This window comes from Microtus oregoni, unplaced genomic scaffold, assembly GCF_018167655.1.
Source record: "Microtus oregoni isolate MIOR12 unplaced genomic scaffold, Mior012 000048F_ref0000485, whole genome shotgun sequence".
NCBI lineage: Eukaryota > Metazoa > Chordata > Mammalia > Rodentia > Cricetidae > Microtus > Microtus oregoni.
The window spans coordinates 10,961,148-10,973,721 of record NW_024543222.1 but is presented as its reverse complement, the minus strand read 5'-3'; the positions used below and the strand labels follow the sequence as shown (position 1 = coordinate 10,973,721).

General features: G+C 55.5%; 1 protein-coding gene across 7 annotated transcripts in view; it reads left to right on the top strand.

The window, feature by feature from the left end:
* Positions 1-336: 336 nt before the first annotated feature.
* Axin2 (axin 2) overlaps positions 337-12,574 on the top strand; it is a 30,702-nt gene continuing 18,464 nt past the window's right edge. For 2 of the 7 annotated variants that reach the window (XM_041636040.1, XM_041636034.1), the window contains exons 1-3: positions 1,368-1,640; positions 3,591-4,536; positions 12,082-12,222. In XM_041636040.1, the coding sequence (XP_041491974.1) occupies positions 3,722-4,536; positions 12,082-12,222 (956 nt within the window). In that variant the 5' untranslated portion in view covers positions 1,368-1,640; positions 3,591-3,721. Of the gene's footprint in view, positions 457-862; positions 999-1,367; positions 1,641-1,765; positions 1,990-2,351; positions 2,440-2,755; positions 2,805-3,590; positions 4,537-12,081; positions 12,223-12,574 lie in introns of those variants that run through there. The other 5 variants (XM_041636038.1, XM_041636035.1, XM_041636036.1 and 2 more) reach the window with 5 other exon arrangements.

The following is a 12,574-nucleotide window of genomic DNA, read 5'->3' as shown; positions in this document are numbered from 1 at the left end:
TGTGGGAGGCACTCCACGGCCGTTTAATATGTAACATATGGGATGGTGGCAGCCTTTTTGGAAGAGCATATTGGGCACGAATTTGTTGAGACGTCAATGTGTGTACAAGGAAGGCTCTAACTGCCATGCAAGGTTGCAAACTGGGAAACTGATGGGTGTTCTCCGACTACAAAGCAGGTCTCCCCACCTTCACACAAACACGACCGCAAACTGTTCCTATATTAACTCAGATGCTGGAACACAAGAGGGCACGCGCGCGCGCGCGCGCGCACGCACACACACACACACACACACACACAAACGCACGCCCGCGCGCGCACACACACGCAAACATGTGCCATGCCTTATGGGTCCCAGCCAGAGTATGCCCTAAGACACTTGGCCAGCGGATCCTAGGGCTACAGTTCCTTCCAGAAGGCCCTCCCAATCCAAATTTCCAGGGAAACTTGAATAAAGGTAGGAAAGTATTTGATGATGGGGGGTGGGCACGCTCTGCTTGCTTGCAGTTCTTGCGATGGCCAGAGAGCTACAAGGAACTGGCATTCCATAGCTTGAGAGCTCCAGGGCAGGCAGGGGGAGGAGGCATGAGCGTAGAGGCCGGAGAACTTGAAAGATGAAATCAGAACTCTGGCCGAGAGAGCCCCGGGGCCGCCGGGAGCCGGCGGGGGGCGGACAAGGACTGTGGAAGGGTTAACGCGGGAGCGGAGTGTGCGACCGGGGCCGGGGCGGGGCGGGGCAGAGCGGGCTCGCGCTGTCCCTTTAAGGAGGGCGGCGCGGGCCGGCCGAGCGCCGCTGTGATTGGCGCGGCGGGATCACTGGCTCCCTGAGCCCGGCCCGGGGGAGTCGGCTGGAGCCGGCTGTGCTTTGATAAGGTCCTGGCAACTCAGTAACGGCCCAAGAACGGGGAAATTAAAAATAAGCCCCCGATCGCGATGGATTCCGGGGCCACCCGGAGGCCAAGGCGCCCGCCTCCCGAACGGAGAGCTCAGCTGTAAAAGGTGGGGTCGGAGGTTCTGTCCCGGAGCAGCTGCTTGCAAGAAAGCTCGGGGCGGCTGGGGGCGGCTGGCAGCGGGGTACGGGGCCACGGAAGGGGGCAGGAGGGTGCAAGTCGTGGGTAGCAAAGGGGTGTGCGGGCTGCATGGCCCCCAGAGGGGCGCAGGAGCGTGCTGGGCTGGCCCGGGTGCGGCTCGCGTACCTCCCTTCCAGGACCGTGCGCTCGGCTCGCGCCTTTGAAGTGCACAGTTAAATCCACAGCGCAGTTTTTGTTGGAAGCGCCCGGAGGACATTTGGTGCGCCTAGTGACTGCTGGAAACAGGACCTGGGTTGAAAGCCGGCCGGGCGGGGGCCGGAGGGGCCGAGGGGCGGCCGCGGCGGGGGCGGAGGCCCACTCGGATCTTTTGCATAAAAGGGGCAGCGGGGCGCACGCTCCCCTCCCCGGTGCGGAGCTTGCTCTCGCCTCGGGATCGTTGTTTTCTGCGCACCCCCTCCTCCGCCTCCGCGAGATTCCCCATGTTCCCCTTGCCCGGGCGGGTCCGGGGGGGGCCCGGGGCTGCCTCTGCGAGTCCAGCGGGGGACCCGGGCCGGGGCCCTGCCCGCGGCGCCTGCGAGGTCTCGACGAGGAGTGCGCCAGCGGATCAATGGTGAGTGCGGAGGCCGCGGCGGTCGGGCGGCCCGCGCGCTTTGATGTGCGGGGCGGCGCTTTGAAGTTGGCAAGCCGGCTATTTCGGGGCGCGCTCCGGGCCGGCGCGGAGGGGAAGCTGCGGGCTCGGCGCCCAGCGCTCCGGGGGGTTTGGCCGGGCGGCCCAGCGCACGATGCGTCGGAGTCCCCCTCCCCAACGCGGGGCCCGGGGTGTCGGGGGGCCGGTCAGGGAGACTTCTCCAAGTGGCGTCGGGGTCTGAGGCGGAGACGGACATCTCGCCCTCGGGGGTCGAGTCGCCGTGGGTGTGGATGAGTCGGGGTGTGCGTCTGCACGCGAGTGCCTTTGGAAGGTGGGATGAAAGGGTAGCGGCGCCCCCTCTTGCCCTCCCCGCCCCCTCCCACTTCTTTCCTCTCTCGTCTCCCCCTCCCAACCGCGGGTCCGCGCTTAGGTGCCCAGAGCGCTGGTGGAGGCTCAGTCTGAGCGCTGGACCGGCCGGAGTCCGGGGCGCTCGCGCCCCCCGCGTTCCTCCTCGCCGCCCCTTTTGCGGAGAGGCCGAGACTCCGCGCGTCGCCATTTCTGGACTAGGCGGCTGTTTTCCGTGCCTTTTCTACTGGAACCTCTGCGAGGCTTGACGCCTGGGAGTGACCCCCCATCTGGGCTCTCTGGTCCCCGGCCTCGCTCCTGGTGAACTGCGCACCGGGACACTGGAGGCGTTCGTTTGCAGTTGGGCCGGGGAGGGACGGGACCGGAGGGACTCAGAGGAGATGAGAGCCCGGCCTTGGCGGCCTTCATCTTCCAGGTAACGGCGTCTCACCACCTCCTCTGCGCCCGGGTGCCCGGCGTTACCCGCGGCCCCGCCACTTCGCGGGTTTGTGCTCAGCCTGGCGGCCGGAGGTCCAGAACTGGGGCGGGGTGCATCAACCCAGGCCCGGGGTCTCGAGCAGCTGGCCCGGCGTTCCTCCCGGTTCCCCACCCGCCCCTGCCCTTCCTAGTTTGATCCTTCACTGGCTAGAGAGAAAGCAGCTTGTTTATTGGTTAGATAAGACTTCTTTTCTTTTGGAGAAAGAATGGCTTGGGATCAGTGGAGTTTGGGATTCTTGGCACTGGCTGTAGTAGCGTGAGACGCCTTCTGATCCGGTTTTGTTGGGTTCGCGGCTCCAGGAGGTGGATTGGGGGAGCCGGGGGCGGCGGGTCTCGAGGTTTCTCTTTTCTCTTTCAAAGTTTGAAGATCAAAGCCTCTTACATAGTGAACTGGTTTCTGCTTTGGGGAAGCGTAGAAGACAAGGGTTGTAGACTGAACCACGTTCTTGGTGGAGAGTCTTGAGTACAGGCAACATTTTCATCAAGAATCTGGGGGTGCGTGCTGAATTCAGGAGTCCCTGAGCCCCTTTCCGCCGATGCTGGGCGGGCTTTTTTCTTCTTTTTTTTTTTTTTGGGCGAGGATCTTCTGTAAGAAGTGGGACGAGGGAGCGCAGAGGGAGGAGGTGGTGGGGGGAATGGGAACCAGATGCCGGGGAAGGGCACTTTGAGAGCTTGAGTTATCTATGCAGAACAGAGTGGGGAAGTTTTACAGAAATTGGTTTCACCTGCACTCAGCCGGGTTGTGGGAGGGGGTCCAGCTGGGCTACCCTGAGTGTCTCTGGGACCCGCGGTTGTGGGGAAGGTTGTGTTTTATACCTCCCGCGTCCCTCTGTTTTTGCCTCACCTTCCCCTCTCATTCTTCACCCCTCCCCGGAAAAAAAGTGTGTGGGGAGCTCAGATTTCGCCTTTGAAAAAGCTGCGTCGGATACTTGAGATGAGCCCTTCGCGGATAGCTGGGTTGCTTGATTTGAATTTGAGGAGTTGAAAAGCCTGTTTACTTTCTTGCTTTGATGTTGGGTAGATCTGGTTTTGATTAGATCAATACCCTTTTCTCTCTCCCACCTCCCCCTCCCTTCCTTTTCTTTCCAGAGACGAGGCTCAGATGAGCCCCTGCTGACTTGAGAGAGACCAAGCCGGTTGCCGAGAGGAACTGGAAGAAGAAAGAGGAGGAGGAAAAAAACAAAACAAAACCTAAACTCAGTGAGAGGCTTTTCCTCACCATGAATAGTGCTGTGTTAGTGACTCTCCTTCCAGATCCCAGCAGCAGCTTCCGTGAGGATGCTCCGAGGCCCCCGGTTCCGGGAGAAGAAGGGGAGACCCCACCGTGCCAGCCCAGTGTGGGCAAGGGCCAGTCCACCAAACCTATGCCTGTCTCCTCTAATGCTAGGCGGAATGAAGATGGGCTGGGGGAGCCCGAGGGGCGGGCCTCCCCTGATTCCCCTCTGACCAGGTGGACCAAGTCCTTGCACTCCTTGTTGGGTGACCAGGATGGTGCTTACCTCTTCCGGACTTTCCTGGAGAGGGAGAAATGTGTGGATACCCTGGACTTCTGGTTTGCCTGCAATGGATTCAGGCAGATGAACTTGAAGGATACCAAAACTCTGCGAGTAGCCAAAGCAATCTATAAGAGGTACATTGAAAACAACAGCATTGTCTCCAAGCAGCTGAAACCTGCCACCAAGACCTACATCCGGGATGGCATCAAGAAGCAACAGATCGACTCCGTCATGTTTGACCAGGCACAGACTGAGGTCCAGGCTGTGATGGAGGAAAATGCCTACCAGATGTTTTTGACTTCGGACATATACCTCGAATATGTGAGGAGTGGGGGAGAGAACACAGCTTACATGAGCAATGGGGGACTGGGGAGCCTTAAGGTCCTGTGCGGCTACCTCCCCACCTTGAACGAAGAAGAGGAGTGGACTTGTGCTGACTTGAAGTGCAAACTTTCGCCCACCGTGGTTGGCTTGTCCAGCAAAACTCTGCGGGCCACAGCGAGTGTGCGGTCCACGGAAACGGTTGAGAATGCATTCAGGTAAGGCTTTTGGCTGGGGGGGCGGGGCGGGGCGGGGCGGGGTAGGGCGGTGGGGCCAGGGCTTGGAGGATGAGCTTTGCAAATGTTTTCAGTTAAGGTAGGTGGGCGGGTAGATAGGCTTTGGAAGCTGGTAAAGGTTGGTTGAGAGCTAGGACTTCTGGCTAGTAGAAACCCTTTGATCTCGTGTTTTGTGTGTGTGTGGGGGGGGCAATGTACGCACAGCTGAGTACCTGTAGCCTTCCAGTGCTAACTTCAAACAGTGGAAAGCAGTATTTATTAAGGTGGTTACTTATTATCCCGGACTACTGGGAGGGAAAGAGAGGAAAAGAGAAAGAAAATACGAATATAGTAGCTTTTGATGCCCGTGAGTCAGTAGACCCACCGAGCGCCAGTTTGGGGAGGGGTCATCTGACCGCTGGTCATCAAAGTGGAATCACTGGCTGGGGGCGGGGCAGCGGGGTTGTGGAGACACGGAAAATAACGTGTGTACCCGCGAAGGGGTAAGTGGGATCTTTTGAACTTTTCTGTTAAGATAAGAGCTAGCGATTGGCCTAGCCACCTAGTTGGTGGTTCCCTTTGTAGAATTAGGTATTTCCCAGCAAGGAAGACTTCTAACTAACTTGGGGAAAGCCTTGTGACTTCCTCACGCGAAGGAGCCTTTGCCTTAGAGTCTGCTGGGCCATTCACGCAGCTTTAAAATGTTTTGGAGCCCCAGGGTCAGACCTCTGTTGATGGCTTGTTGTTTAGTGCTGATAGGGAAGTGTGGGAGGGCCAGCCCCTCCGGAGCACTTTCTCTTTTTCAATACTTCAAAGACAAACAGACCATTATAGATTGGCCAAGTCTCAAGATTCTTGGCCTTTGCAGGCAACTTCAGACCTCCTGTTGGAATGACTTTTTCTGTCCCTTCGCCTCTCCAGAGAGCCCAAAAGAGAATGCACCTTTTAATTCTAGGCTTGTGCTTCTGATGTGCAGGGCGAGAGGTGGGCTGATCCTGGATTGCTCTCCGGGGGGGGGGGGGGGGGGGGGGGGGGGGGGGGGGGCGGCGGCTTTATTCTGCCTCAGTGTCTGGGACTCAGGACGCGGTCTACGCCTGTTTTCTTGCTATCTTTGTAGGGCGTGGTCTCCATTGTCCCCCAGCTGGAGGGGGGTATGCCCCTAATTGCAGCCCTGGAGCACTTGGGTTCCCATAGTTAGTCCTGCTTGTTGTAGGTAGGAGCTCTCTTGGATTTTGACTGCTTGTAAGAAGGGGGAGGGCCTGCTCTCCAGCCACCAGAGGGCGCTCTTGCAGCTTTGGGAGTGAATTTAACACTTTCAGACTATCTGGTCTACACCTAAAGGGAACTGGCTTGGCTTTTGCAGGCAAGTGTAGGCTCTCAGGAGGGGGTTGTTGCAGTGGCCCTGAGCTTGTAGCGAGCTAGGCTGTTGGCATGAAGCTGTTGGGGCCGCTGTAGCTGGTTGCACCCAGGCACCTGCATCTGTTGCCCTGCTCCATTGCAAGGACATGTAGGTAAACTTTGCTCTTGGCCTCCTTACCCTCCAGCTTTGGCAGGCAGTGATGAGACTCCTTAAGGCCTGTGGTAAGGCTGCCTCTCCAGCAGCCTTTTGACAGTGAGTCTTCTGTGTCAGCCCCAGAGTGTCACCTTTGTGAATAGCACAGTGTGGTTTGGGAGGCTGGCAGTAAGAAAACGCTCTTCAGGCAAGACTCTCTGCTTTGGCTTCTCCTTGTGGGTGGGCGGCCTAGGCGAAGCGATGGCTTGCCTCTTCCCAGAGGCTTCATTTAGGATATAACCAGTGTTAAGTTTGCAAAGCACTTGAGATTCCGGAGCCCTGTCTTCCAGGCTGGGGACTGTGGATGTCATTGATATATACAGCACAGCTCTTCGGGGACTCCTTGAGCCTCCACACCAGAGCAAGTGGATTTTCTCCCAATGCTAAGTTGGAATGAAACGTTTTACCAGCATTTCCACAAAGCCCGTATGTCTTTTGGGGGGGGGGGCGGGGGGTGTTCCGAGACAGGGTTTGTCTGTAGCTTTAGAGCCTGTCCTGGAACTCGCTCTGTGGACCAGGCTGGCCTCGAACTCACAGAGATCCACCTGTCTCTGCCTCCCGAGTGCTGGGGTTAAAGGCGTGTGCCACCGCCACCGCCCAGCCAAAGGCCACACAAGGGCATCCTAAAAGATAATCTAAGACACACCCAGATGGCCTTACTTTTTTTTAACACACAAGGTTTCCTACTATGTGTACAGTGTCTCTGAAGGACGAGTTCCAGCCCTGGCCAATGGCCTTACTTGGTTTGAAACTTTGTAAACCTCATGTTCCCATCTGTAAGATAGGTGGGCAATGTCTCTCCTGTCTATGTTCTAAAGTTGTTTTTAGGATCAAAATAATAAACTTGAAAGCCTTTTGTGAAGGGAAGCATTTTGAAAAGATGTTAAGTGTTATAATTAGTATAATGAACCGTAATGAGTGGCTCTCTGGAAAGGGCTGCAGAGTCAACACATAGCCTTTTTAAATAGCAACTCTGGGGCTTCAGCCCGTTTTTCACTGTAATATTTTAGAGGCGCTCTTCTCCCCGTGCCTCAACATCCTCTGCTCTTTGAACCTTTTCAAGTCTGCCTCTCAGCCTGTTCTTGGAACCCAGAGACCAACCGTGCCTCACTGTCAGAGCTGAGCCTCCCTTCCTCATCAGCTCCCCCATCCTGCCTGGCTTAGGGGATGGGCTGAGGAAGTGACCCAGTAAAGGGGCTGAAGCAGCTGGTACCTGCAGAGGGCCTGTCTGCCTCCACTGCTGGGAGTCCTCCGGGCCGCTGGGTGCCCAAGGCACCGGCTAGTCTTCGAAGCCCTGTGTTTATGTGGGCACTCAGAGGAGCCTGGTTCCTAAGGACTGGTTTGTAGCCTTTACCGATGTGGTGTCGGGTTTAATATAAATAGTTGAGACGGAAGAGCAGAAATTAGCCTCGGAGGGAAGGGCTCTGGTTTGTGCGTGGTTGGTTGAGTGGGATGCTTGGACTTTTGATGGTCTCTATAAATAACCAAGGGCATAAGTGACCTGGTGGTGGGAGCGTGTGTCCTAACCCCTCACACAAACAACACTCCCCCTCCCCCGCCCAGTGCGGAGGTGTGTGGAGCCAGGGGCTGTGATCTCAGGCGCTAGGTCCACACTTATTTTAAGAGGGAGGATACAGTGTTGGGCATACAGAAAGATCCTTTTCTGCCCTGACTCTGGGCAGGGGTTCATCTGCCTCTCCTTGGGCCCTCTTCTCTGGTCTGGCTTAAAATCCTAGGGGCCCGGCAGATGGCCCTGTGCTGGCTGCAAACGCTTCCTGTTCTCTGCAAGAACTCGCTGATGAGGCCCATTTTTGTGAGAAGCCATTGGAATCAAGTTTGGCTTCAATTATCAAAGAAAGTGATGCCATAGGAAAGATATGCCGGGAGCATTGGTCAGAATGCTAGTGACCACAGCTGGCGAAGATAACACTTGTCAAACTGCTTACAGAAGACGCTGAACCCTTACTGGCCAGCCATCCCTTGATCTCGCCTTCCAAAATGCTAGTTGAAGGGAGGGTATTGACCTTACAGTAAAATGTCAGAGGCTCATGCAAAGTCCCAAGCTCAGCTTCAAAATCGGTTTCTTTTGTTGTCCTGTTGGGAGAGGGGCCCCAGAAAGAGGTCCTTGGATAGGATTCTCTAGAGGAACAGAAGTGGCCCCAACATCTAGAGATAAGAGGTAGACACTTCATTCCCTCAAGGACCCAGGAGGCTGTGCTACTTGTTAGCGGAAAGCCCCATGTTTGCTCAATGGCAAAGTGGCCCATGGGTGCACCCCTCACACAGAACGTACCCCAAGCCTGCACACTCCCCAGGAGTGCAAAGTTCCTGCCCAGTTGGGAGTACAGTCCTCATCTGGGTGCAATTAAGGTAGCACGCTCCAGTCCCCCCCCCCCCCCTTTAAGCAATCACAAGAAGACAGCTCTGATTTATTTTCTTAAAATTACGTGGCACTTTGGAGAAAGTTCTGAGCACTTAAAACCTGAGTTTCTGTGTCTCTCCCCCACTCTGCTGCCGCCGGGTCATGACTGTAGGAAAATCCAAGTGCTCGATTGCAGTCAGTTGAGTCTAAGAGCAGCGGATTCCAGTTTTAATTGCTGATCACACAGCAGCCCTCTATTTTGGAACTGGAGGGAGATTAAGTTTATTTTGGGAGCCATGTGCAAAAGGAGCATGTGCACGCACACACGTGCGCACACACCCGTTTGACTTAGGTATTCTTTTTTGTTGCAGTGGTGAGGAAGGAATTTCTCTTGAGTCATTTTCTCCCCGTGGAGGCTAAAGTATAAGTCTTAGATCTAAAACATAGCTGATGTGTTAATACCACCAAGATAGCAAGACCGAGGGGAGGGAAGGTGTTTGAATGCTATTTCAGGCCGCCTTGGCTGTTTTGATCCTGCGCCACGCCTCTTCAGAACCTTTTCAGCGACCCATTTGACGGATGTAGGTCTTTGAAGGAGGCTCAGCCAAGTTTGGAGCTCCTGCCCAGCCCCCACCCCCACCCCCCACTTTTGGTGTTGGGGATATACATGTGCAGACGGGTTGTGCCCCCACAGACCACACAGTCTGGGGCTCAGGATAGGTTTCAGCTGTGAATCCATACTAAAGACTACAGGAGAAAGTAGAAGAGGTTTCGGGAACACAGGTCTCTCTGCTTTTGCTGGCAGTTGGGTCCTGGGAATGTTTCTGGGGTTAAAATCCCCCCCCCCCAATTTCAGTGCCCTTGCCCAGGCCTTTAGAGGCTATGGTGCAGGTGGCCATGTTTGAATTGCTCGTTTTTCATGGCGTGCCCCACACCTAGGGGGGCTGTGTGTTGGTCCAGTAGTTCATCAGCAAAGCCAAGCCAATTCCAGGTCTCTGCCTTCTCCTCCTATCGTGAGTGTACAGACTGTCCAGACCTCCCAAGAACAGGAGGGGACAGGAGTGGTTACCTTGACAGTCTTCTCTGAGGCAGCTGGCCCTTCATAGTAGGGGACTCCTAGTCTGTTTTAAAGTTTTGGTCTACCCAGCACTCGGGAGGCAGAGGCAGGCGGATCTCTCTGAGTTCGAGACCAGCCTGGTGTACAGAGCTAGTTCCAGGACAGGCTCCAAAGCCGCAGAGAAACCCTGTCTCGAAAAACCAAAATAAATAAATAAATAAATAAAGTTTTGGTCTATCTCTGTCCCCTCCCACCTGGTGATCTCTATTGGCCTCATCTTCATTCTGATTTGTGTGTCCTATTGCCCCTGGTTCGGCCTCTAGAGGCGCTGGTGAGCAGAGAGCCTTTCTTTTCTAGTCAGACCCCCATTGGCCAGGATGCTAGAACAACTGGTCACCCCTCAGTCTTTTCTGCCTCCCTATGGTCTCAGTCCCTGCCACCTTGGTTGCCTGGGAACCCCAAATTGAGCACATATAGATGAAGAACAGGCAAGGATGGTTTAGCAGTCAAAAGTTCTCATTAAAAAGCATTGAGAGGCAATAGATCTCCTGTCCTCAGCGACAGGGCAGGGCCAGTGGCCAAGGGCGGGTTTGGAGTCACTTGTCAAAAGCTTACAGCCGGTTTGCATGCAGCACTCCTGGTGTGCACTTCTTGGCATTTCTGTTTCTGAGGGATGCATCCAGACTGGCGCGGAGGCACAGAAGCACAGTCCCAGCTCGTGTCTATCAGTTCTCACTGACTCTCCAGTCTTGATGCTTAGCTCTCTCACCCCCTCAGGGAGGGATGTACTCTAACAGTGGGGCTTCCTCCCACATTCTTTTCCAGCTCCACTGTCACCAGAGTGGACAACAGGTCCATCCCTCCTGGGCCCGTGTCTGCGCTTGCCCCTCCTCGCAGTCCTCTTAGGTCTGTGCTGCTAGTAACTACCATCCATAGTGCTGTCCCCCAGACTCCTGTCCGCTCTCTGCCCTGTTAGGATAGACCCTGGCCTTACACCTTGTACCAGCCTCAGTAGTGTAGCTCACTAGAGTCCACTCTCTTCTTAGTCAGAAGAAGGCTTTCTGCAGTCTCTCCTGTCCACTGTATTCTCCTAAGCATCTTGAGACTTCTCAGATTCCTGCTCGTGTGATGTGATACGCCTGGTTCCCTCCGTCTTAGGGGGTCCTTCCCAGCCAGCCTTGCTAGAAACCTCTCCATCATATCCTGCCTCCAATTCTAGAACTTTCTAAAGTGGCTTGTGATAGGAGGCAGAAAGAGACTGATCGCAAGGCGCACCCTTGCCACACCCACCAGGTTCAGCTCTACAGTGTGGTGACTGTGTGCTGGGGACCACTAATGGCCTTCTCCAGAAAATGGGCACAGCACCCCATGCCTTCTGCCTAAGATAATGCTTGTGATTTGGTAGGCGTTCAGTAGCACCCACATACCTCCCTGATGACAACCCCTTACGTTATGGTGATGTGTCCTGACCAGAACCTGGGTACCAGAAGACCAGAGCCCAGCGACATAGTGCAAGGACAGGAACTCGGCGAACAAGAGCAGATGGCTGGTCATGACCTTTCCTTAGTCCCTGTCCGCTGCCAGCCTCACGGCTATCTTTACAGAGCAGCTGCTGTGGGCTGGTGGAGTGGGGCTCCTCTTGGAGCCTTTCCCCTCCACTCCTGTCTCTTGCCAGCTGAGCCCCAGGAGGACTATGCCAGGGGCTTGGTAAATGAAGCCTCCTGCAACTTCAGGCAGACTGACCCCTGGAAGGGATCCTTCCTGCAGCCCGCTGACCTGTGTCCCCTCCCCCTCACAAAAGTCCTTGGCTGATGACCCAAGTGGAATGCAGCCCAGCAGGAGACAGGCTCACTGGTTGTTCTGAAGCCCAGAATGGGGGACCTACAGGCCACTAAGACAAAGGGGCTGGAGACCCTTGGAGGAGGGGCCTGGGCCTGCCTTTGACACAGCTGCTCAGTTCAGTCCTGGCGCCTTAGTCAGCCCTAAGGGAAGGACAGCCATGGTGGGGGGAAGGGCGCTGCAGGCACTGTGTGGGCCACCTAGACATTATCTGTCCTATCTGCCTGGCTAATGTAGACCTAGGTCAAAGTGGGAAGGCCACCCCTGACTCGTAGATGTTAGTCTCTCTGGAGTAGGCCGGCAGACCTCAGACACCGGAGTTAGGACCTCACAAGTTCTTGGTCTGGGAATTGGCTTCTTCCCTCAGGCTTGGATGTAGAGACCAGGAGAAAAAAGACACCTGTCTAGCGGCTGCTTTTAGTTGGCTCTTACCCTGTCTCAGTCCTAGAATCCAGGCCTAGGAGTCGGTAACATTCATTCCCTGGCAGTCGCTGCAGCATTGCTGTGGTGGCCCCTCATCTTCTAAGGTTTGGGGAACCCAGCTTCCTTCCCTCCAAGGGGAGTCAGTGACGACCAGTCTTCTCTTTGTGGCCATCTGCCCAGGCTTGCAGCTGGACCTGAGCGACAAGGTGACATGGACCAGATGGGGAACTGTGCACTGTATCATTCTGGGGTCACCTGATGCGACCTGGGTTTCTGGTGGGCAATAGTGACCACACTCTCGTACTTTCCCCGTAGGTCCTTCAAGAGAAACGACCCCGTTAATCCTTATCACGTAGGTTCCGGCTATGTCTTCGCACCAGCCACCAGCGCCAACGACAGCGAGATCTCCAGCGACGCCTTGACTGATGATTCCATGTCCATGACAGACAGTAGTGTGTGAGTATCCTGTCTCCCTTCTCCACGTGGGACTGGGGGTGTGGTACCCTGAGGGATGGGGGTCCTGCCTCTCACGCTTACCCAGTTTTGTGGAGCCACAAGTGGACATTGGTCTTCTGGGGTGGGAATATGACGGGCATGCGGCTGGTGAGGGAGAGTGGCATCGTGGTCTAGGTAGGGTTCAGTGAGGGCCTAGAAAGGGAAGCTGGGGTGATGTCATCATAGAAAGAAGCCAGAGTGTATGGTGGGAGGGTAAGATGAGTGTCTGTGGACTTCTTAAGTTTAAAAACCATCTCCTGGTTGTGCTTATGGGAGAATCACTTGACTGGTCCTGAAACCAAGTCCACCTGCT